The sequence below is a fragment of the Bufo gargarizans genome, chromosome 4, assembly GCF_014858855.1.
Source record: "Bufo gargarizans isolate SCDJY-AF-19 chromosome 4, ASM1485885v1, whole genome shotgun sequence".
Lineage (NCBI taxonomy): Eukaryota > Metazoa > Chordata > Amphibia > Anura > Bufonidae > Bufo > Bufo gargarizans.
The window spans coordinates 457,593,705-457,617,258 of NC_058083.1; the positions used below are offsets into that span (position 1 = coordinate 457,593,705).

The following is a 23,554-nucleotide window of genomic DNA, read 5'->3' on the forward strand; positions in this document are numbered from 1 at the left end:
TGCAGCTTAGTTGCACTGTGTAAAGGGGGCCAGAGGCAGTCGGAAATCAGAGGCCTGTTGTCTTAAAGCCTTATCAAGATTTTTTTTATTTTAGTCCCATTATAGAGACTTGAACATAAATCACATGGACGGCTGGTATAATACACTGTATTTTATCTGTCAGTATAACATCTGGGTCTAATATGCTTCTGTACATAGCACACCTGGAGGCCATTTCTGTACCTCAGACTGCCATCACAATCCATCCGGCACCCGGCAATCATGCTGCGGGGGTCTGATAGTATAACTGTAAAGTGTTAGTACTTGTGAGTGGGGGAGCCTGGCACCACAATCCTGGGGAGTAGCTGCGCTGCCTTTTCATATCCTAGTGGAGACCATTAGGATGCAAAAAGGCAGTGGAGTGACAGGAAGTGGTTAATCTACATCATCACTGTAAGGGCTGTATTACACTGGCAGATGAGCCTTACTGTTGTCGGGAAGTAGGTGTTCCTTCCCGACAATCGCCTCCTTGCCAGTGAAGGAGATCTCTGCATTTACATGCAGCGACCCCCTCCACAGTATGGGGTGGTGTCTCTCGTCCCCATACAGAATCATTATTTGCCGGCAGAAGAGTGTGATTTGACGGCACGATCAGCCGCTGCAAACAATGATTTTTTTTTTAGCCTGCATAAAAGATGCAATGGCCCAATGAACGACGTTTGCGGCACTTTTACACAGGCAGATTATCACTAACGAGCATTCCCATGAATACCTGTTAGCAATGATCTGGCCGACCCTCAGCCAGTGTAACTCGCCAGAGCAACCAGCCAGATTGCTATGTGCAACTGTCAGTTTTCCTTTGCAACAATTTTGATTAATCTCCCCCGATGTTCTGTACTTTATGACAGAGAGACATCCTTTTTTTTTTACTTGGCTCAGTTTAAATAACAAAGAGCTATAAAGTGATATTTACTATTATAACGTGGTGGACATACAGTATATATACGTCCTATCTGCACAGTGCACCAACAGTTAGGCTTCATGCACACAAGCCTGCTTACCACAGATCTGCAAAATCCGGAAGCGCTCCATGTGCCATTTGTATTTTTTGTGGAGCCATTGACTTCAATGGGTCAGTGGTCTGCATTTTGTGGACAAATATAGGACATGTCATCCAGGTGCTTTCTGCATCTGTATGTCCGTTTCACAAAAGAGAAGACATGCCGTATACTTAAAGTCAATGGCTTCTCAAAAAACTGCAGACTGCACACAGAAAGCGTCTGTATATTGAAGATTCCCACTATAAGGACCATAAAATGCTTACAACTGTATATAGAGAGATGGTGGTCACGAAGGGGGCTAAACTGTCATCCGGACTACTTAACTGGGCATGTGGATTAGGGTTCTCCAGTCAGAACAAACCACTCCTCTTTTGTGGCATATGGATGTCATAGAGGGGCTTCATTCCCACTCAGGACCCTTTTCCATACACCCAAGAGAAGAGTCATTAAATATTACCTGCCCCCATTTTGAACCTGGCCCACTTGAGTACTATGAATGGAATATTACATATCATACTACAAGGCATGGCTGGATGTAACTTCCCACAAGAAGGGACTGTCCTGAGCCAGCTCATTAACAAGACAAGCCCTTTAACACAAAACCAGTAGACAGACAGTCACAGAAATTTTAGATTACAGACTTCAGAGACCAGTTGCTTGTATCCACTGCAAATTCTGGCCACAAAGTACACACAGGAATAACATACCCTTGGTTCCAGAAAAGTGCCCTTGAAATAGCGATACTGTAGTTTGATTCCTCTGGGGAGTGTAACATTAATTTTCCAGACCATACTGTAAAGAAAAACAAAACAAAAAAGTGATGCATCATATTTTTCGTTTTATAAGACGCAACATTGGGGGCCCCCCCCCCCCCCCCCAAAAAAAAAATGGCAGGAAAGTGGCAGTGTGTCTTATAAAGCAAATACTAGTGAGTGCTTTCATAATGGAAGCACTCACTAGTACGCATTAGTTGTCAGGAGTGAAGCGCTGCAAGGTGTTTGTTCGTGGGGCCAGCACTGCTCGACGTTGCACGAAATCAGGTGACAGTGCAGCGCGGGCCGGAGAAGACAGGGGCGCGCGACTTCTGCCGGAAGTGGAGAGGAGCTGCAGCACAGGAGAGGCAAGAAGAGTTTTTAATTTTATTCTGATCTGAGGTCTGATGGTGTTCTAGCAAGGAACTCTGATTGAAGGTCTGACATTGAGGGCTGATCTGAAATCTAAAGGGAGCCTGAAATAAAGGGCAGATATAAGGTCTGATGCGATATCCTGACATGGGGGTCTACTCCGAAGGCCTGATATTTATAGGGGGGGGGGGGGGGTCCTGATGAAAAATATTTTATTCTTATTTTCCTCCTCTAAAATCTGGGGTGCGTTTTATCAGGTGAGTCTTATAAAGCAAAAAATATGGTAATTCATATAATTAACTAAATTATTTTTCATTATATATACAGATTATATAGATTGACCACAAAACTACTACTATGCTTTATAAATACTTTCAGCTTCTATCACTTTTGTATTGCCGCAGTGTCCACGATTCATTGTTGCTCAAAAATATATTCTGGAGCTTTAAATGGGTTGTCAGAGTTAAATTTTTTTCATGCAAATGGCAGGGAGGCTGCTAAATAATAGAACTAAAACTTAAATTCACCTTCTCTAGCCTCCCCTATACACCACCATCTCTCCCGGCTACAGCGGAGACGTAAGGTTTTGGCCACAGAAGTAACATGTCAGTATACAGCATGTGACAACTGCAACCAGTGACCCCAACAGTATATGCCACAAGAGGCCAGTGATTAGCTGCGATATACGGTGCCACATACGGACAAATCACTGTGGCAGCAAAAGCATTACGTCATGGTTGCAGCCCAGCAGACGAGACGAAGCAGCTCTGGATTGGAGGATGTTTTTTTTTTTCCTTCTAAAAACAGACTCCCTACAACTTCCACCAGAATAAAAATTGGTACTATGTCAACCCCTTTAAGCATGGAGATGCCCAACAGGATTGATAGGCAACAAGTTTAAAAGGGGCTTTCCAGTCCATTCATATTGATGGCCTAGCCTCAGGACAGCCAATGGATATCTCATTGGTGGGGGTAAGCGCCAGGACTACACAGCTCCGTTCATTGTGTAGTGGACAGAACGGGTTACGGCAGCACAGCTCCAAAGGCACATGGGACTAGACCAATCAGGTGGCATGCTACGGGTCAATTCTCCACTAGAAGGATTGCATCTTGGGTAGAATATATCTGACATATCACCTATATGGACACCAAGTGCTGCTGGCACACAAAGTCATGGGACTCTGTGTATTCTTTTTAGTCTATATTAAAACCAGGAATTAACTGACACATCAGGTAGACAGGCCAAAAACATAGATTAAAGGTCATAATATTACTTACCAATCATTAGCATCCTGTACTAAAATGATAGCATTTTGGGGTTTCCAGGCACCAAAAGTAGGACAGCTCCCACAGAGTGCAATGACTTCATCTGAAAAACACAGGAGAATAGCTTTCAGGTTTATCATTCATATGTGCCAGTGTTCAATTTCAAGATGGAACAAGTGCAAGTTACGTGCGATTTAGTGCAACAACCATTACTTGATTGTTTGATCGGAGGACATGTAGGGCCTAATGCATTGCAAAGATTTGTGCCCCAGCACTTATACCTCAAAGGAATAAGTGGACATCCAGCAAGTGCAAAACTTGAAGGGGCTGTCCCATTTTGGACATTGGGGGCATATCTCTAGGAGCGCCCATGCATGTGCGGTGCGCCCTCAGGCACTTTGCGGGCTCCGTTACAAGTGGGACCCACACCTATCAGACATTGGGGCCATAGGCTAGTGACATGCCCCCAATGTCTGAGATGACAATACCCCTTTTGAGGGTTGTAAATACAACCGGAGCTTAACCAAACACAGGAACACTTCGGCCATACCTCATGGTAGTGTGAGGTATCCAAGTATCCACTTCTGGTGGTCAGAGTAGGCCTTCACATAGGAGACAAAATCTACCTGGACCATATATGCCATCCGGGCCACATTAGGTGGCGACGTGTAATATTTATTCATTTGGGATTTTTGGGTGAACAGATTCTTCCTCATGATCCCCTGCTCTGTTGTACATTATACTACAACTTACAGGGGTGTGAAAAAAAAATAAAAAATACTTGTCGAAGGACTAAAGCGGGGGCTCGATCTACTTGTCCTGATACAAAATATTTTAAATCAGAACCATATTTCAATGCACCGCCACGCTTCCTTATGCAGGGAGGTGGCTGGCTTGCGTTCGAGTCTTTGTGGAGTGAAATGACTACGTTTAGTCCTCGTTCACACTAGATGATTCTGTCCAGAATGCACTACATCACGGCCGGCTCACTATGTTGTGGGGCAGGAGGGGGCGTGACGATCCATTGAAGTGAATGGCACCATAGCCACAGGCGATCGGATGCACGGGATCGCAAGGCACAATTATGCTTGAGGTACGGTAAGAATGCTGCTTGCTGCATTGTGTTTGGACTGGACCGCAGGCATAATGTGCCTTGCGATCCTGTGCAGCCGGTTGCATTGCAGCCGTTGGGCATGGTTATGGTGCCAATCACTTCAACAGACCACTACGCCCCTCCTGCCCCACAATAAAGTTAGCCGGCCGCAATGCGGTGCAGTGCATTCTGGACAGAATCGGGCCGCAACGCACTGCCTGGTGTAAACGAAGCCTTAATGTGATCACAGCAATTCGTTTAGTGCACACTCTTGCTCTTAGCACATTACTACCCGTGCCTCTAGATGGTTTAGGCAAATTAGATGATGCGGCACGGAAAGGACCCTCTGAGGGGTGCTGGCAGAGTTGAGAGTTCTAGCAATGCCCCTGACTCTATAATGGCTCTGTCACTGCTCCTCCCCCCGAGGCGGAGACGTGACAGAACCTTTCATTGCTCCACCCCTCCAGCTCTGTCATTTCTTCTTCCCCACGCTGTTACTACACCACGCCCCCGCCCCTGCGTCACTGCTCGGTCACCGCCGCTCTACGCCCATCTACCTCGTACACTGCTCCGGTAAACAAAGCCATCTCAGCCCTGCTACTTGCCCGCAGCAGGGCTAAGCTACTGAACAAACTACGGCATGTCCCGGGCGTCAGGCGATACGAGTATATAAAACTACACATTTTATTGATATACTCTAAAATAAAGGGGGAGAGAATTCAAAAACTGATAAAAACTTTCCCAAGGCGGCACAGTGTGACAAAAATGGCGCATAGAGGACTAGAAAAGAAAGGTCACGTGACTCGAGGGTGGACTAAGGTAAAGTATAATTCATATAGCCCAACCATCAAGGGGAAGGGGTTACATATAACTGGTGACCCATAGTCTCCATTAAGCCCAGGATAGGGCACCAGAGAAATGTATTGCCACTAATATGATGACTGCGCTATAGAGGGTACACAGCCACTGCGGCCAAACCACTAGAAATCCCTCCGTTTTAAAAAGGACACACAGCTAGAGTTGAGATTAGCGCAGTGAACAGGGAGCCCATATTCAACATCCACTAGGGCAGGCTACCTCAACCCTCCAGCTGTTGTAAAACTACAACTCCCATCATGCCCGAACAGTCTACAGCTATCACCCTACAGCAGGGCATTGTGGGGGGGTTGCAGTTTTACAACAGCTGGAGGGCCACAGGTTGAGCATACCTGCACTAGGGTATACCACTTGATTTGGGGGATAATATAGATTTGGCCCTGAAGGTGGATAAGAGTAGGGGGAGGAATCCCTAATCATCTGTATGATGGCTGATATCAAACCCCATTACATTGAAGCACACGGCTACATCATTAGTTAGGCTTCATCATGTCAGATTGTCCACTCGACGCGTTTCGCCTACCTCATCAGGAGCGATTCTGACTAGCTAAAAGTATATAGGTGTTGCTTCACATCAGCTGTCCCACCAGCGTGGTGACAGCCCCGGCGCTGGTTCGGCCGAGCACGCTTCTTTTTAAGGAGAGAGTCCCTCCCTCCTAGTGATGTGGAAATCCTATGATGGCAAATTGCAAACCAGGGGGGCGGCTCCTGGCTGAGCGCACGTCTGCATGAAATGAAGAAATGCCACATCAATCTAAAAGGTATTAATAGGGGATCTTTTGATCCTTTCAATAATACATTGCAACTGCTTATGCAATGCAATATTCTGTCAGTGCTATACCGACATCCACCAGCAGGCTGTGCCAGAGAGGAGAGGCTTGCTAGGATACATGGCAGGCATGGCTGAGACCATGCACAGACATGGGCAACCCTGCTGAAATGTCACGGCAGTTATTGTAAAAAGCCTAAGGCCCCTTAGTGACCACCAATACACCATTTTACAGTGGTCGCTAAGGGTTTAAAGGAATTTCTGCTAGAATTTAAACTCCCAACTGTAGACAGAACTGTGGTAAAAACAAAAATAATACCAGAAGTGACTGTGACCCCCTAGGAGTCATGGCGCTTGAATGGAGCGAGTTTAAAAAAGGCGAGTGTTTTATTTAAAGGGTTTCTACTATCAGAAATTCTGTTATGTAGCTGACTGACATTAGAACATCACAGTGGGCTTTATAATTGCGTCCCTGCCGCCGTTCTCCTAAAAACTTTTACAATATGATAATGAGCCTCTAGGTGCTATGAGGGCGTTGATTCAGCACCTAGAGCAGGCATGTCCAAACTGTGGCCCTCCAGCTGTTGCAAAACTACAACTCCCAGCATGCCCTAATAGCTGTAAGCTACCCAGGCATGCTGGGAGTTGTAGTTTTGCAACAGCTGGAGGGCCGCAGTTTGGACATGCCTGACCTAGAGGCCCCGTCTACCAACCATTTATCCCGCCCTGCTCCTCTTGATTGATGTTAGAGTTCGCAGCATCTCTGATGAAATCCCGCGCTGTCCACTTCTGTATTCGGCGCAGTGAGTGAATGACGCGCTCCTGGAGCCGGCTTCCTCACTGTGATGTAGTGAGTGCAGGCAGAGTGAGGAATCCGGAACCAGGAGCGCGCCATTCACTCACTGCGCCGAATACAGAAGTGGACGGCGTGAGATTTCGTCAGAGATGCTGCGAAGTCTGACATTAATCAAGAGGAGCGTGACGAGCTAGACGGAGGAGCGGGGCGGGATAAATGGTTAGTAGACGGAGCCTCTAGGTACTGAATCAACGCCCTCATAGCACCTAGAGGCTCATTAGCATATTGTAACAATTATAAATCACACTTCTGTACTGCTGACATTAGCACATCGCTAAGGCTACTTTCACACTTGCGGACAGTGTGATCCAGCGGGCAGTTCCGTTGTCGGAACTGCCCGCTGGATCCACCGAGACTAAAAGAATTTGTGAGACGGATCCGGATGAGTCTCACAAATGCATTGCAAGAACGGATCCGTCTCTCCACTTGTCATGTGGACAGACTGATCCGTCTTGTATCTTTTTTCACATTTTTACCAGTCTGCGCATGCGCAGACCAGAAGGACGGATCTGGCATTCGGGCAAGCCTTCATTCTTTTTTGGCCGGAGATAAAACCGTAGCATGCTACGGTTTTATCTTTTGCCTGGTCAGTCAAAACGACTGAACTGAAGACATCCTGAACGGATTACTCTCCATTCAGAATGCATGGGGATATGCCTGATCAGTTCTTTTCTGGTATGGAGGCCCCTGTGACGGAACTCTAAGCCGGAAAAGAAAAACTCAAGTGTGAAAGTACCCTAATGTCAGTCAACTACATAACAGTAAATCTGGTGGTAGAAACCCTTCAATTAGTTTTTAACAGTCCTGTCTACAGGATTTACGGTAACTAAAAATATATTGAATGTTGACAAATTTACACTGAAAAACATTTGCTTATGCCAGTATGTCTTTTAGAATAATAAAGGGCAGCTGACAAAAAGGCACACACGTTACCACTGCCTAGAAGCAAAAAAAGTTAACCGCTTTGGAGATATAACGTCCACATCTTAAGCAAACTCATGCAACCTAACAACACAAACTCCTGTGAACACATACAATTATATACACACACTGATCTACTGTAATATTGAGGATTCAGATTACAAGATGCGGTACATCCCCAAAAATGCTAATCGCTGAGGTTGTGGCCTTGCAGTTTTGCTGATAAAAAAAAGCACAGCAATGAAAATCTGCCCTGGTTAGCAGTAAAAAAAAAAATACATGTTTTTTTTTTTTTTTTTTTTTTTTTATCTGCGCGTTGGCTGTACCATGACACGGGCAAGTGTAAGGATCTGATAAGAGAAGTGGGTGCAAAAGGTAAATGGTGAAATAGAAGGACTTAAAAGTAGCCTTTTTGTTTTTAAGGCTACTTTCACACTTGCAGCAGTGTGATCCGGCGGGCAGTTCAGTCGTCGGAACCACCCGCCGGATCCGTTGATCTGGATGTGACTGAAAGCATTTGTGAGACGCATCCGGATGCGGATCTCTCAAAAATGCATTGCATGAACGGATCCGTCTCTCCACTTGTCACGCGGACAGACGGATCCGTCTTGTACCGGTCTGCACATGCACAAATACATTCCTATGGGGAAAAATGCCGGATCCGGAATTCAGGCAAGTCTTTCGTTTTTTCCGCCGGAGATAAAACCGTAGCATGCTGTGGTATTATCTCCGTCCTGATCAGTCAAAATGACTGAACTGAAGACATCCTGATACCTCCTGAACGTATTGCTCTCCATTCAGAATGCATGGGGATATGCCTGATCAATTCTTTTCTGGTATAGAGCCCCTAGTGACGGAACTCTATGCCGGAAAAGAAAAATGCTAGTGTGAAAACGTGTAAAACCATCCATATGGGGTGTTCTCATTACCTACCAAAACTGATCCAAGGGCAGACAATGGTGAACCAGTGCCCATGGCTCACTGAGGCGAGGGGCGAGTGAAGGTTAGCCCATATGATACAGTCCTACAGAAGAGCAGCTTTTCTGTATCTTCCTCCTTTGCGGCATAGTGTCTGATGAAGACACGTGAGCCGAAAACATCCGCACAACTGCTGTCTGCACCCAAATCTAGTGTGTTGGAGCGTCTTCTTGATGTGTGCCCACTATCTTACCTGTTCACAGTGAGCCAAGTGACCCCTGAGTTGCCACACTAGGTTATATGGGTCAGGCAGCCTGGAGCGCAGGCCTAGCACTTGTCTACTAGCAGACAAAATAGCGCTAAGGACTAAGGTACAGTAAAAACCAAAGGAAAAATGTTGTCCATACATTGGGCTGATGATGATCTTCATGGCCAATTTTTATTCAGCCATGTTCCCTATACAACATGCACAATCAACAGTACACGACCACATCCATTCTGCTGTCCGCAAATCAGTGGTGGAGCCACAAAATACGTATGCATTTTGCAAACGGGTATAGGACATGTTCTATGTTTTAGGGAATGGACATGCAGATGCGGGCAGCACATAAATTGTTCTGTAAACGTATGTCCATTCCAGAAAAAGGACAGAATATGTCAGCAAAATATGGACCACGGACTCCATGAAAACAACAGGTCCACAAATGTAGACAGCAACATAAACAGCATCCGTATTTTGCGGTTGTGTGCATGAGGCGAGACCAGGACCTCACAAGGAGGCCTAAGAATTTTGAGACAGGTGTCAAAAAATGAAAAAATATATTTACTAGAATGCTAGAGGAGCCCCTGGAGGAAGCGAATGCAGAAGAGCGTTGGGGTCGCGGGTGCTGCTGTAGTCTGTATCACTCTTAGGCCTCATGCACACGACCGTTGTGTGCATCCGTGGCCGTTGTGCCGTTTTCCGTTTTTTTTCACGGACCCATTGACTTTCAATGGGTCCGTGGAAAAATCGGAAAATGCACCGTTTGGCAGCCGCATCCGTGAGCCGTGTTTCCTGGCCGTGAAAAAAATATGACCTGTCCTATTTTTTTCACGGCCAACGGTTCACGGACCCATTCAAGTCAATGGGTCCGTGAAAGAACACGGATGCACACAAGATTGGCATCCGTGTCCGTGATCCGTGGCCGTAGGTTAGTTTCATACAGACGGATCCGAAGATCCGTCTGCATAAAAGCTTTTTCAGAGCTGAGTTTTCACTTCGTGAAAACTCAGATCCGACAGTATATTCTAACACAGAAGCGTTCCCATGGTGATGGGACGCTTCTAGTTAGAATACACTACAAACTGTGTACAAGACTGCCCCCTGCTGCCTGGCAGCACCCGATCTCTTACAGGGGGATATGATAGTACAATTAACCCCATCATATCCCCCTGTAAGAGATCAGGGCTGCCAGGCAGCAGGGGGCAGACCCCCCCCCCTCCCCAGTTTGAATATCATTGTGCGGCCCCCCCTCCCCTGTTGTTAACTGTTGGTGGCACAGTGTGCGCACCCCCCTCCCTCCCTCCCTCTATTGTTTTAATACATTGGGGCCAGTGTGCGCGCGCCCCCCAACCCCCCCTCCCTCCCTCTATTGTTTTAATACATTGGGGCCAGTGTGCGCGCGCCCCCCCAACCCCCCCTCCCTCCCTCTATTGTTTTAATACATTGGGGCCAGTGTGCGCACCCCCCCCCCCAACCCCCCCCCCCCTCCCTCCCTCTATTGTAATCATCATCGGTGGCAGCGGAGTAGAAGATTTTCATACTTACCTGGCTGCTGGCTGCTGCGATGTCTGCGTCCGGCCGGGAGCTCCTCCTACTGGTAAGTGACAGGTCTGTGCGGCGCATTGCTGTCACTTACCAGTAGGAGGAGCTCCCGGCCGGACGCAGACATCGCAGCAGCCAGCAGCCAGGTAAGTATGAAAATCTTCTACTCCGCTGCCACCGATGATGATTACAATGGGGGGAGGGAGGGGGGTGGGGGGGTGCGCACACTGGCCCCAATGTATTAAAACAATAGAGGGAGGGAGGGGGGGTTGGGGGGGCGCGCGCACACTGGCCCCAATGTATTAAAACAATAGAGGGAGGGAGGGGGGTTGGGGGGGCGCGCGCACACTGGCCCCAATGTATTAAAACAAGAGAGGGAGGGAGGGGGGGTTGGGGGGCGCGCACACTGGCCCCAATGTATTAAAACAAGAGAGGGAGGGAGGGGGGGTTGGGGGGCGCGCGCACACTGGCCCCAATGTATTAAAACAATAGAGGGAGGGAGGGAGGGGGGTGCGCACACTGGCCACCAACGAGTTAACAACAGGGGAGGGGGGCCCACTGGCCACCAATGAGTTAAAAACAGGGGGGGGGTCTGCCCCCTGCTGCCTGGCAGCACCTGCCAGGCAGCAGGGGGCAGTCATGTACACAGTTTTTTTGTATATTCTAACCTGAAGCGTCTCCATCACCATGGGAACGCCTCTGTGTTAGAATATACTGTCGGAAATGAGTTTCACGATGTAGCTCATATCCGACAGTATATTCTAACATAGAGGCGTTCCCATGGTGATGGGGACGCTACAAGTTAAAATATACCATCGGATTGGAGAAAACTCCAATCCGATGGTATAACAGAACTCCAGACTTTACATTGAAAGTCAATGGGGACGGATCCGTTTGAAATGGCACCATATTGTGTCAACATCAAACGGATCCGTCCCCATTGACTTGCATTGTAATTCAGGACGGATCCGTTTGGCTCCGCACGGCCAGGCGGACACCAAAATGACTTTTTTTTCATGTCCGTGGATCCTCCAAAAATCAAGGAAGACCCACGGACGGAAAAACGGTCACGGATCACGGACCAACGGAACCCCGTTTTGCGGACCGTGAAAAAAAACGTCTGTGTGCATGAGGCCTTATTCCTTGGTCTTTTCATTTTTTGCACTTTGACTCATATTACCCTTTTTGGGTTATGTTTTTGGTTCTTATGCTTTATCCTGATCAATTGTGTGCCACACTGTCGCTCCTGGTTCTGTGCAGGTATGGAGGCGACTTAAGATTTAACAATGTAATATTTGTCATCTGGATTTGTGACCATAAACATTATGGGGGTCATTTACAATCAGATATTTACCAGTTTTCTGGTATATATCTGTGACTTTTCGGCTCCACGCCAGGTCCCCCCCCAAAAAAAAATAAAAAAAATGATAAATCTCATTTATCATTTTCTATGCCTATTTTAGGCATAGAAAATGTTCTAAATCTACGCCAGCAAGGGAGATGGCGTAGATTTAGACAGGTGGTAGATGTGCCGAATGCTGGCACATTCACAGGCAACACAATGGGTATTTAGACTGGCATCTAAAGCGCCTAGTCTAATTAAATGACCCAGGATTTTTTTGATTTGAATATATTGTGTGGCGTCGCTATTCTTGGCGTTTTTTGTACAATGTTAGATTAGTAGAAAAAAAAAAAAGTTTCTAGATAACAGACAATTTATAATCATCTTTTCAATAAGAGTAAACTGAGGAGAAAGAACGAAGTCCAACATTTCCTCGATAAGAAGGCTGGAGGAGTTGCAGACATCTCTCAGGTCATCAGCGCACACACTGCAGCTGGGTACAATGCTTGGAAGACACAGACCTATAAGACCATCATACTGTAAGCTTATGTGGTCCCATCTAACTATGAAGAGCATGATACAGAGGCAACGTTGCATCCTCAGGATATAGTGAGCAGAATTGTCTTTTTTTAAGGCTCTTTTCCTTATACCAAGCCTAAGGTTACTACATCAAGTCCTTCATTTCAACATTCACTGAAGAACTTTTTCGGTCCAAGGACATTCTTTCACAAACCTTAAATTAGTCTCCTGACATTAACAAAGAAGCCCCGCTGTTGAAAAATGGGAACAAAAGTCACATTACTTCAACTCATTTTCCCATAGATTGAGAAGATTAGGCTCCAGCTTGTTACAGAACACGTGGCTTCCAGCTAAAGTAACTACAAGGCTGTCTGCAGCAGACGGGAATTTCTCCTTCAGAAAATATTGATAAAAGCATGATATGGGTTGGAGGCCCTTTCACACGGGCTGAGGATCCGGCCAATTAGCTGGAGAGAACCTTAATGGGGGACATAATGATTATTCGTCCCCTTTCACTTTGCATCAGACCATGTGCATGATTGGCCCAGCAGCGGGACATGCAAGACGGTCTTTGGGTACTTTCACACTTGCGGCAGAGGATTCCGGCAGGCAGTTCCGTCGCCATAACTGCCTGCCGGACGCGGAATTCTGGACGCAAACGGATGAATTTGTGAGAGGGATCCGGATGCGGATCTCGCTCACAAATGCATTGCAATACCGGATCTGTCTTTCCAGTTGTCATCCGGAAAAATTGATCCGTTATATAAAAAAAAAATATATATTTTAAAAAGGTCTGCGCATGCGCAAACCGCAAAACTGGATCAGTTTTGCCGGTGTTCTGTCAGAAAAACCTTACCTCGTCAGATTCCCTCACCCCACGTGACTTCCGGGGGCGTGCGCCTCCGCACAAGCGCAGTACCACGGCACAGCGCCTCCGCGCAAACGCAGTACCAGGGCATGGGTAAGGTAAAATTACAGTGAGCATTGACTCATGGAGATGGCCTCGGACACTGAACGTGCTCTCTCAGGGGTAAGGAGATCCGACGGTCTTTTGTCTTGTTAAATCTCCTTACCCTCACACTGCGCACGTGCGGATTGTAAAATCTCCTTACCCTCAACGCGTGTGCACAGTGTGAGGGTAAAGAGATTTAACAAGACAAAAGACCGTCAGATCGCCTTACCTCTGAGAGAGCATGCGCGGTGTCCGTTCGCGCGTCCATGAGTCAGCGCTCACTGTAATTTTACCTTACCCATGCCCTGGTACTGCGCTCGAATCTGACGAGGTAAGGTTTTCTGACAGAACATCGAAACACTTGGGGCCGGATCCGGCATTAAAGGATTCCGGCAAGTGATCAGGATTTTGGGCCGAAGAGAAAACTGCAGGATTCTGCTTTATTTTCTCCGGCCAAAAAACGTAAGAGGGACTAAACTGATGCTTCCTGCTCTCCATTCAGAATGCATTAGGATAAAACTGATCAGTTTTTTTCTGGTATTCAGCCCCGAGGACGGAACTGAATATTGGAAAACTTTAATGCAAGTGTGAAAGTACCCTTAATCACATCCACATCTGCACAGGTCTCTCAGCAGCTCACCATAACCTAGAGTTTAAGCTACAATGAACCGCACCTTCTCAGAAATGTTATGCAAATCTCTGCATCCCCCCCGCCTCACTACGTAATTTCAAGGAAATGCGGGCAGATACGTGTTAGAAGGTTGCACCATGCCCCATATCCTCTCTCTAGTGCAGACGCAGGAATAGGTCAGCTACCTCCGAGACATGACGCCAGGTCAGAGCTGTAAAAGCGCTCCCTGCGCCATCCATTTCCAGGAGGTGTATGTCAGCAGTTATAATACTGACAGAGACTCCTATTCCCACGGAAAGCTCCGCAGCCCTTCAGAAAACTCTGATCCTTCTGTATATAGCTGCTGCTAAAGCTTTCTTACTTCAGCACTTGTCAGTGCCGCTCACATCACTTGTCTATTGTAGCATGCCCTGCCAGCCAGTCTACCACAGCAAGCATGGGGGGCACATCTACTAAAGCTGTTTGCCAGTGTTCTGGTATACAAAAGTCACAAACACCATCCTGGGTGAGGCCTAGCGGAATTGGGTAGGACCTCCTTGGCCTGACACATTTAATTTAAAGGGGTTGTGTCACTTCAGCAAATGGCATTTATCATGTAGATAAAGTTAACACAAGGCACTTACTAATGTATTGTGATTGTCCATATTGCCTGCTTTGCTGGCTGGATTCATTTATCCATCACACTATACACTGATTGTTTCCATGGTTACGACCAGCCTGCAATCCAGTAGAGGTGGTCATGCTTGCACACTATAGATCTGTAAAGACGTATTGCACACTATAGGAAAAAGCGCCTGCCTCTCTGGTGGGACCGTGGTAGCGCACATAGGCTGGTCATTCCTATAGTGTGCACGCACGAAACGTGCAGTGTATAATGTGATGGAAAAATGAATCCAGCCAGCAAAGGAAGCAATATGGACAATCACAATATATTAGTAAGTGCCTTGTATTAACGGTGTGGGATAAATTATGTGATAATTGTGTAGTATGGGTCGTTACAGACGTGGCGATACAACATATGTGGAGGCGTGTATTCTCTTTGATTTTTATTTTTTTTATAAAAATTTTAACTTTTCCTATTTATTAGTTCCACAAGGGGACTTTGCTATGCGATCGTCTGTATACTTCACTGTACTAATTATCTAGTACTGTGTAATATACTGTCAGGTACTATAAAGCTGCACCATTCGCAAATTAGGATCCCAGCCACCATACTAAAACATTAGTGCCGACCCACGTGGAACCTATGTGATTTCAATAACAAATGCATTAAAGGGAACCGGTCATCAACTTTGTGCTGACTGTACTGAGGGCAGCATAAATTTGGGACAGAAATACTGATGTCAGCGGTGTGTCACTCATGAGCTAAAAGAACCGTATTTTTCGCTTTATAAGACGCACTTTCCCCCCCACCCCAAAGTGGGGGGAAAAAATGTCTGCGCGTCTTATAAAACAAATACTTGTGAGCGCTTCCATTATGGAAGCGCTCACTAGTATGTATTAGGAGCAGGGAGCAAAGCGCCGCAAGCGCAGGTAATATTTACCCTCCCTGGTCTGCGCCACGGCTCCTCTTCAGCTGTCGCGCTCCCATCTTTCTGGCCTGCGCTGCACTGTCCTGACCCCGTACAGCGTCAGGACGTAGTGTGTGCACTATGACCTGACGCTGAGCGCAATCATGCGACAATGGGAAGATGGGAGCGCGACAGCTGAAGAGGAGCCGCGGAGCAGGACAGGTAAGATGATTTTTTATTTTAGTCTGATCTGAGGTCTGATGGGCTAATCTCAGGTCTGATTGGGGGGTACTGATGGGCTAATCTCAGGTCTGATTGGGGGGTACTGATGGGCTAATCTCAGGTCTGATTGGGGGGTACTGATGGGCTAATCTCAGGTCTGATTGGGGGGTACTGATGGGCTAATTTCAGGTCTGATTGGGGGGTACTGATGGGCTAATTTCAGGTCTGATTGGGGGGTACTGATGGGCTAATCTCAGGTCTGATTGGGGGGTACTGATGGGCTAATCTCAGGTCTGATTGGGGGGTACTGATGGGCTAATCTCAGGTCTGATTGGGGGGTACTGATGGGCTAATCTCAGGTCTGATTGGGGGGTACTGATGGGCTAATCTCAGGTCTGATTGGGGGGTACTGAGTGGGCTGATATGAGGTCTGATGAAAAATATTTTTTCTTATTTTTCTACTCTTAAATCTGGGGTGCGTCTTACAAAGCGAAAAATACGGTAAGTGGTTGCTGAGAACCAGCATCATAATCATTGCAGACTGGGCCTGGTAAAGAGTCACGGTTATTCATAATCTCCTGCTCTCTCACCCATCTCCTGATGACTGACAGTCTTCTACCTAGACATAAAGGGAGAAAACGAGGTAGAAGACTGTCAGCGATCAGCAGGTGGGCAGAAATTCATGAATAACCAGGACTCTTCTCAGGTGGCCGGGACTCTTTTCCAGGCCCAGTCTGCAATGATTGTGATGTTGGTTCTCGGCAACGACTTACTTATAAATGACAGACCGCTGAAATCAACTCACCTGTCTGTACTTTATTCTGCCGTTAGTATGGACACCATAAAGGTGATGACAGGTCCCCTCCTAATATGCCCTGATATTCCAGCACGATATGACGGTATTACGCCAGTTACAGGGCAATGACGTACACGCGTCCGAGCAATTTCAAGCTGCGTCAGATTTACGAAGGGCGAACAAGCAGATATCAGAAACAACAAGTGCCATACCAAAGAGACCCCTTCACAAGGAGGACGGCCACTTACCTGGGTCTGTGGAGCCCCGGACTTGGAAGGTGACTTGAGAAGTGGTCATGGTGCTGGGGCCCCTGCTATGATGTCCACATACACGGCTCTTCCCTGGAAACACAAATGAAGCAAGACTCAATACGGGACAGGCTTTTCCTAGAGAGCCACGACAGGAGGTCGTCTGAGGTCTCTCAGGAAGGTTACTGACAAAATACACACCGCACAGGCGCAGACCCCCGGCTTCAGCACAAACACTCCGCGTCAGCGCAGTCCGCACAGCGAAAACACTGGATACGTACCTTCCCACACAGCCAAGACCGGTCCAGACCGGTATGAGGCAGGTCAGTCCCGCACTGAGTGAGCACCGGAAACAGTGACAGCATCCAGCAGCAGCGCCTCAGTCTACCCTGCCGCATCAGGCTCCGCCCACCTCCCGCGCAGAGCCAATGGCGGAACGCTGCGATTCTAGCCAATAGCTGTGAAGCTACTATCACTCCTGGTCAGTGAGGAGATGAGAAAGCGTCCTCGATTGGCTGATTCTTGGTCGGTTGCTAGATGATGCCCTGCGTCAGCTGTCCTGGCCCGTGGTTCCCAAAAGTCACACCAAGTAAGTGTCAGTATGCGATGCGTCATGCTGCAGCTGCGGTTCTACCTGCGTTATTCGTCATTGACAAACGGCAACTTTCACATTGCCATTTCTAGGGTTTCAATATGTGACGTTGTATCAGGTGGGGTTAGGTGCTGGCGCTCCCTCCTTTTTCAGGGGTCGCAGAGGGACACTTATGGTTCATAGTGCGAAAGATCCAATTTTACTGCATATAAATAAATAATAATAAAAATAACCCAACATAAAAAACAAATCACATCTAAACACAGACAATAATCTGCACCAAAAGTTCCCCAGATCAGTATTGTGCGCTTCGCAAATGACCCGTGGATAGAAACTAGAAAACCGCGCTAAGGTCGATGCTCAAAGAAGAGACGGCCCAACATAGTGAAATACCGCCAACTGAGGTAAGGGCTCTTTCCCACCTGCGTTATTGTCTTCCGGCATAGAGTTCTGTCGCCGGGGCTCTATGCCAGAAGAATCCTGATCAGTTTTATCCTAATGCATTCTGAATGGAGTGAAATCCGTTCAGGATGCATCAGGATGTCTTCAGTTCCGGAACGGAACGTTTTTTTGGCCGGAGAAAATACTGCAGCATGCTGCGCTTTTTGCTCCGGCCCAAAAAACTGAAGACTTGCCGCAAGGCCGGATCCGGAATTAATGCCCATTGAAAGGCATTGATACGGATCCGGCCTTAAGCTAAACGTCGTTTCGGCGCATTGCCGGATCCGACGTTTAGCTTTTTTAGAGTGGTTACCATGGCTGCCGGGACGCTAAAGTCCTGGCAGCCATGGTAAAGTGTAGTGGGGAGCGGGGGAGCAGCATACTTACCGTCCGTGCGGCTCCCGGGGCGCTCCTGAGTGATGTCAGGGCGCCCCAGGCGCATGGATCACATGATCGCATGGCACGTCATCCATGCGCATGGGGCGCTCTGACGTCACTCTGGAGCGCCCCGGGAGCCGCATGGACGGTAAGTATACCGCTCCCCGCTCCTACTATGGCAACCAGGACTTTAATAACGTCCTGGGTGCCATAGTAACACTGAAAGCATTTTGAAGACGGATCCGTCTTCAAATGCTTTCAGTACACTTGCGTTTTTCCGGATCCGGCGTGTAATTCCGGCAAGTGGAGTACACGCCGGATCCGGACAACGCAAGTGTGAAAGAGGCCTTAAAGGGGTTGTCTGAGTTATTTTTTGTTCTTTCTATGTTCCTAAGGCCTCATGCACATGACCGTTGTTTTATTCTGTTTCCGTTGTGCCGTTTTTTGTGATTTTCTGCGGACCCATTGATTTTCAATGGGTCCGTTGAAAACTCGGCTAATGCACCGCTTGCCATCCGTGGTCCCAGTCCGTCAAAAAAATTTAACCTGTCCTATTATTTTCACGGAAAACGGATCGCGGACCCATTCAAGTCAATGGGACCGATAAAAAACGCGGAGGCACACAAGATTGTCGTCCTCGTCCATTTTTTTCCTATCATTTGCATGGCAAACCTGTCTTAGACAGTTTTTTTACATTCCTTTATGTCTGGTGGTCCTACAAAAATAAAGGAAGACACACGGAAACGGATCATAGAACAACGGAACACCATTTTGCGGAACGGAACACAACGGTCCTGTGCATGAGGCCTAACTGGGCAAATGTAACAGCTTTCCAATTCCCTCACTTTATCTGCAGTGGCTGGTTTCTCAGATTTCACTGAGGGTCACATGACCTGTGATGTCAGCTTCTCTCCCTGCTCTGATAAAGTTTGTTTACAAGCCTGTAAATGAGATGTCACTGTGCTGGCCTGCAGGATTCTTAACCCTTTCAGCTGCACACACTGGCTAGCTGCAGCCGTGACAATTCTGGGCACAGGATTTGACAGACTAGAGAGAGCATTGCGCAGGAAGGTAGGGGGAAGACCCTGTGTGTATTAGCAGTGTCATTATACAGCTGGGACTTGTAGTTCTACACTTACAACATGCTGCAGAGTCTCCCAGCAGGCAGACATGTCACTCAGGGCAGCTCTTGTATTCACTCCCTTAGCAGTGTCGTTGTACAGCTGGGACTTGTAGTTCTACACATACAACATTCTGCAGAGTCTCCCAGAACTCAGGGCAGCTCTTGTATCCATTCCCTTAGCAGTGTCATTATATAGCTGGGACTTGTAGTTCTACACATACAACATTCTGCAGAGTCTCCCAGAACTCAGGGCAGCTCTTGTATCCACTCCCTTAGCAGTGTCATTATATAGCTGGGACTTGTAGTTCTACACATACAACATGCTGCAGAGTCTCCCAGCAGGCAGACATGTCACTCAGGGCAGCTCTTGTATCCATTCCCTTAGCAGTGTCATTATATAGCTGGGACTTGTAGTCCTACACATACAACATTCTGCAGAGTCCGCCCAGCACTCAGGGCAGCTCTTGTATCCATTCCCTTAGCAGTGTCATTATACAGCTGGGACTTGTAGTCCTACACATACAACATGCTGCTGAGTTTCCCAGCAGGGAGACATGTCACTCAGGGCAGCTCTTGTATCCACTCCCTTAGAAGTGTCATTTTACAGCTGGGACTTGTAGTTCTACACATACAACATGCTGCTGAGTTTCCCACCAGGCAGACATGTCACTCAGGGCAGCTCTTGTATCCACTCCCTTAGCAGTGTCATTATACAGCTGGGACCTGTAGTTCTACACATACAACATGCTGCAGAGTCTCCCAGCAGGCAGACATGTCACTCAGGGCAGCTCTTGTATCCACTTCCTTAGCAGTGTCATTGTACAGCTGGGACTTGTAGTCCTACACATACAACATACTGCTGATACTTCCACCAGGCAGACATGTCACTCAGGGCAGCACTTGTATCCACTTCCTTAGCAGTGTCATTATATAGCTGGGACTTGTAGTCCTACACATACAACATACTGCTGATACTTCCACCAGGCAGACATGTCACTCAGGGCAGGACTTGTATCCACTCCCTTAGCAGTGTCATTATACAGCTGGGACTTGTAGTTCTACACATACAACATGCTGCAGAGTCTCCCAGCAGGCAGACATGTCACTCAGGGCAGCTCTTGTATCCACTCCCTTAGCAGTGTCATTATACAGCTGGGACTTGTAGTTCTACACATACAACATGCTGCAGAGTCTCCCAGCAGGCAGACATGTCACTCAGGGCAGCTCTTGTATTCACTCCCTTAGCAGTGTCATTATATAGCTGAGACTTGTAGTCCTACACATACAACATACTGCTGATACTTCCACCAGGCAGACATGTCACTCAGGGCAGGACTTGTATCCACTCCCTTAGCAGTGTAATTATACAGCTGGGACTTGTAGTTCTACACATACAACATGTTGCTGAGTCTCCAAGCAGGCAGACATGTCACTCAGGGCAGCACTTGTATCCACTTCCTTAGCAGTGTCATTATATAGCTGGGACTTGTAGTCCTACACATACAACATACTGCTGATACTTCCACCAGGCAGACATGTCACTCAGGGCAGGACTTGTATCCACTCCCTTAGCAGTGTCATTATACAGCTGGGACTTGTAGTTCTACACATACAACATGCTGCAGAGTCTCCCAGCAGGCAGACATGTCACTCAGGGCAGCTCTTGTATCCACTCCCTTAGCAGTGTCATTATACAGCTGGGACTTGTAGTTCTACATATACAACATGCTGCAGAGTCTCCCAGCAGGCAGACATGTCACTCAGGGCAGCTCTTGTATCCACTCCCTTAGCAGAGCAGGGGGAGGGGCAGAGATTGTTTTTATAGCATGTAAACAAAGGGCCAGAAAAGAACCAGGGAAATTAGGAAATATATATTATTTTTTTGCATAAAACTTGCTTAGCTTAGGCATATATTGCTGCCCATCAGATTTACAGTGCTATATATATTTTTTTCATAACTCGGACAACCCCTTTAAACAACGTGATTTATTGTACTCACAAGATCCATAAAACAACACACATATAAAATGTGCACAACCTCTCATGAAACTCCAGTTTTATGGATCTTGTGAGTACAATAACGTTGTTTAACCTCAGTTGGCGGTATTTCACTATGTTGGGCCGTCTCTTCTTTGACTTTTAGGAGATTTAAGCATCGACCTTAGTGGATACCAAAACTGAGGAATCACGTGGATGGATACCTTTTGTCTCCTTCAGTGTGAACAGCACTCAAGATGAAGTAGCGCGTTTTTCTAGATTCTATACAATTTTACTGCATAGTATTACACTTCAGTAGTTTTTTTTTACACGAATGGTCCGAACATACCTCCCAACTTTTGAAAATGGCAAAGAGGGACAATATGTGCGGCGTGCATCCCGGCCCTTTTTTTTTAAGCTAGGCCACGCCTCTAACTCCGCCCAAAGCATAGTTACTGACGGGGATCGGCTAGGTGAGTGTAAGTTCCTTTATTTTTTTTACAGTACGTGGAGCTCCTGGGACAGTTCTTTTCTTGCACTTCAATGTCCATTTAAATATTAGCACATAAATCATGGGATTATAGATATTTTAAAGGGGGTTGTCCAAGTTATATTTATTGATGACCTATCCTCATCAATATCAGATGGGCTGGGGTCCGACACCCGGCGCCCCCACCGATCAGCTGTTAGAAGAGAAGGCGCTCGCCGTGCCCCGCGCTGCCTCCTCTTCACTGTTTACCTTCTCGCCATTGCCTCTGCACGGTGAGCAGGTGTCATTACACCTAACCGTCCCATTCATTTCAATAGGACGGATTGCTCCTATACAAGTGTATGGGAACAATCCGTCCCATTGAAATCAAAGGGACGGCTTGGGTGTAATTACACCTGCTGGTGGTAATTGATTTGATGGTAATTATCATCATTTTACAGCTCCCAGTAAATGCTCACAGTAAGGGCTCATGCACATGAACGTATTTTATTTCCGCTTCCGTTCCATTTTTTTTTAGGACCGTATGCGGAACCATTCACTTCAATGGATCCGCAAAAACAGCGGAAGGTACTCTGTGTGCATTCCGTTTCCGTGTTTCCGTTCCGCAAAAAAGTAGTGCATGTCCTATTATTGTCCGCAAATCATGGTCTGAGGCCCCATTTAAGTCAATGGGTCCACAAAAAATACGGAACGCAAACGGAACACATCAGAACGTCATCCGTATTTTGAGGATCCACACTGTAGAAATGCTATGCCTAGCCCATATTGCTCATGTGTTTGGTGATTAATAAGTTACTGTTTCCGATCCGCAAAAAACGTATCAAATACGGAAACCATACTGATATGTTTTGTGCAATAACGGAACGGAAGAGGACTTAAATCAGAGAGAAAAAAACGTCAGATGCGCAACAACGGATCCGTGAAAAATAAACCAGAAAACAACAACGGTCGTGTGCATGAGCCCTAAATCAGTATATTCAGCTGTAGGCATGTATAAGGCCTCATACACGTGGCCGTTTTTTGGCAGTGCCCCTATTGTGGCCCGCAAACAGCGGGTCTGCAACATGCGGGCCCCGGTCTTGTGCTCACTGCATTACTTAAAGGGGTCCGCAATCCGGAAGAAGTGGTGCGGAACAGAGGCACAGAACCGTGGGGTTTCTCTCCGTGCCTCCGCACCGCTAAAAAATAGAATAGAACATGTGGACGGATCACGGACCCATTCAAATAGAGTGGGTCTGGATCCATCTGCAGAACTCCCATTGATATTGCCCATGCATTGAGGACCGCAAATTGTGGTCCCCAATGCACGGAACGGCTATGTGCATGAGGCCTTACTTATAATCTTTATCAGGCCTGCGGACTGTTTCTATGACAATAGTGTATTTAAATTATGATTAATCTGTGTCACAAGTGTTGTAAAACCGTGACCTACTGTGTAGAAATCATGAGCAAAAGGCTGGAGAGGGGCGCTTGTGTGGGGTTTCGCTCTGGATCAGCGGACGCAGTAAAGAGGCAACAACAAGTTCTTTGGATTAAACAGTTCAGTGTTTTATTCACACTTTAGGCAAGTCACAAAACAAACAGTCATATTCAAACAAAACGTCACCTTGCGGTGTTGGTGGTAATTCACATCATGCAGCAATTCTGCCTCAAAGAATCATTGCT

At 47.0% G+C, this 23,554-nt stretch overlaps 2 protein-coding genes across 4 annotated transcripts in view; one reads left to right on the forward strand and one right to left on the reverse strand.

Annotated features, from left to right (window-relative positions):
• The window catches only part of GPCPD1 (glycerophosphocholine phosphodiesterase 1), an 80,321-nt gene extending 63,030 nt beyond the window's left edge, over nucleotides 1–17,291 (reverse strand). Inside the window, exons 1-4 of one of the 2 annotated variants that reach the window (XM_044289830.1) lie at nucleotides 17,170–17,291; nucleotides 16,889–16,981; nucleotides 3,443–3,533; nucleotides 1,748–1,832 (exon numbers count right to left, since the gene is read on the reverse strand). In XM_044289830.1, the coding sequence (XP_044145765.1) occupies nucleotides 1,748–1,832; nucleotides 3,443–3,533; nucleotides 16,889–16,937 (225 nt within the window). In that variant the 5' untranslated portion in view covers nucleotides 16,938–16,981; nucleotides 17,170–17,291. Of the gene's footprint in view, nucleotides 1–1,747; nucleotides 1,833–3,442; nucleotides 3,534–16,888; nucleotides 16,982–17,089 lie in introns of both variants that reach the window. The other variant, XM_044289831.1, reaches the window with a different exon arrangement.
• Nucleotides 17,292–17,383: 92 nt separating this feature from the next.
• LOC122934979 (shieldin complex subunit 1-like) overlaps nucleotides 17,384–23,554 on the forward strand; it is a 176,102-nt gene continuing 169,931 nt past the window's right edge. The window contains exon 1 of one of the 2 annotated variants that reach the window (XM_044290674.1): nucleotides 17,384–17,477. The gene's annotated coding sequence lies outside the window, so the exon portion shown is untranslated. The remainder of the gene's footprint in view (nucleotides 17,478–23,554) is intronic. The other variant, XM_044290672.1, reaches the window with a different exon arrangement.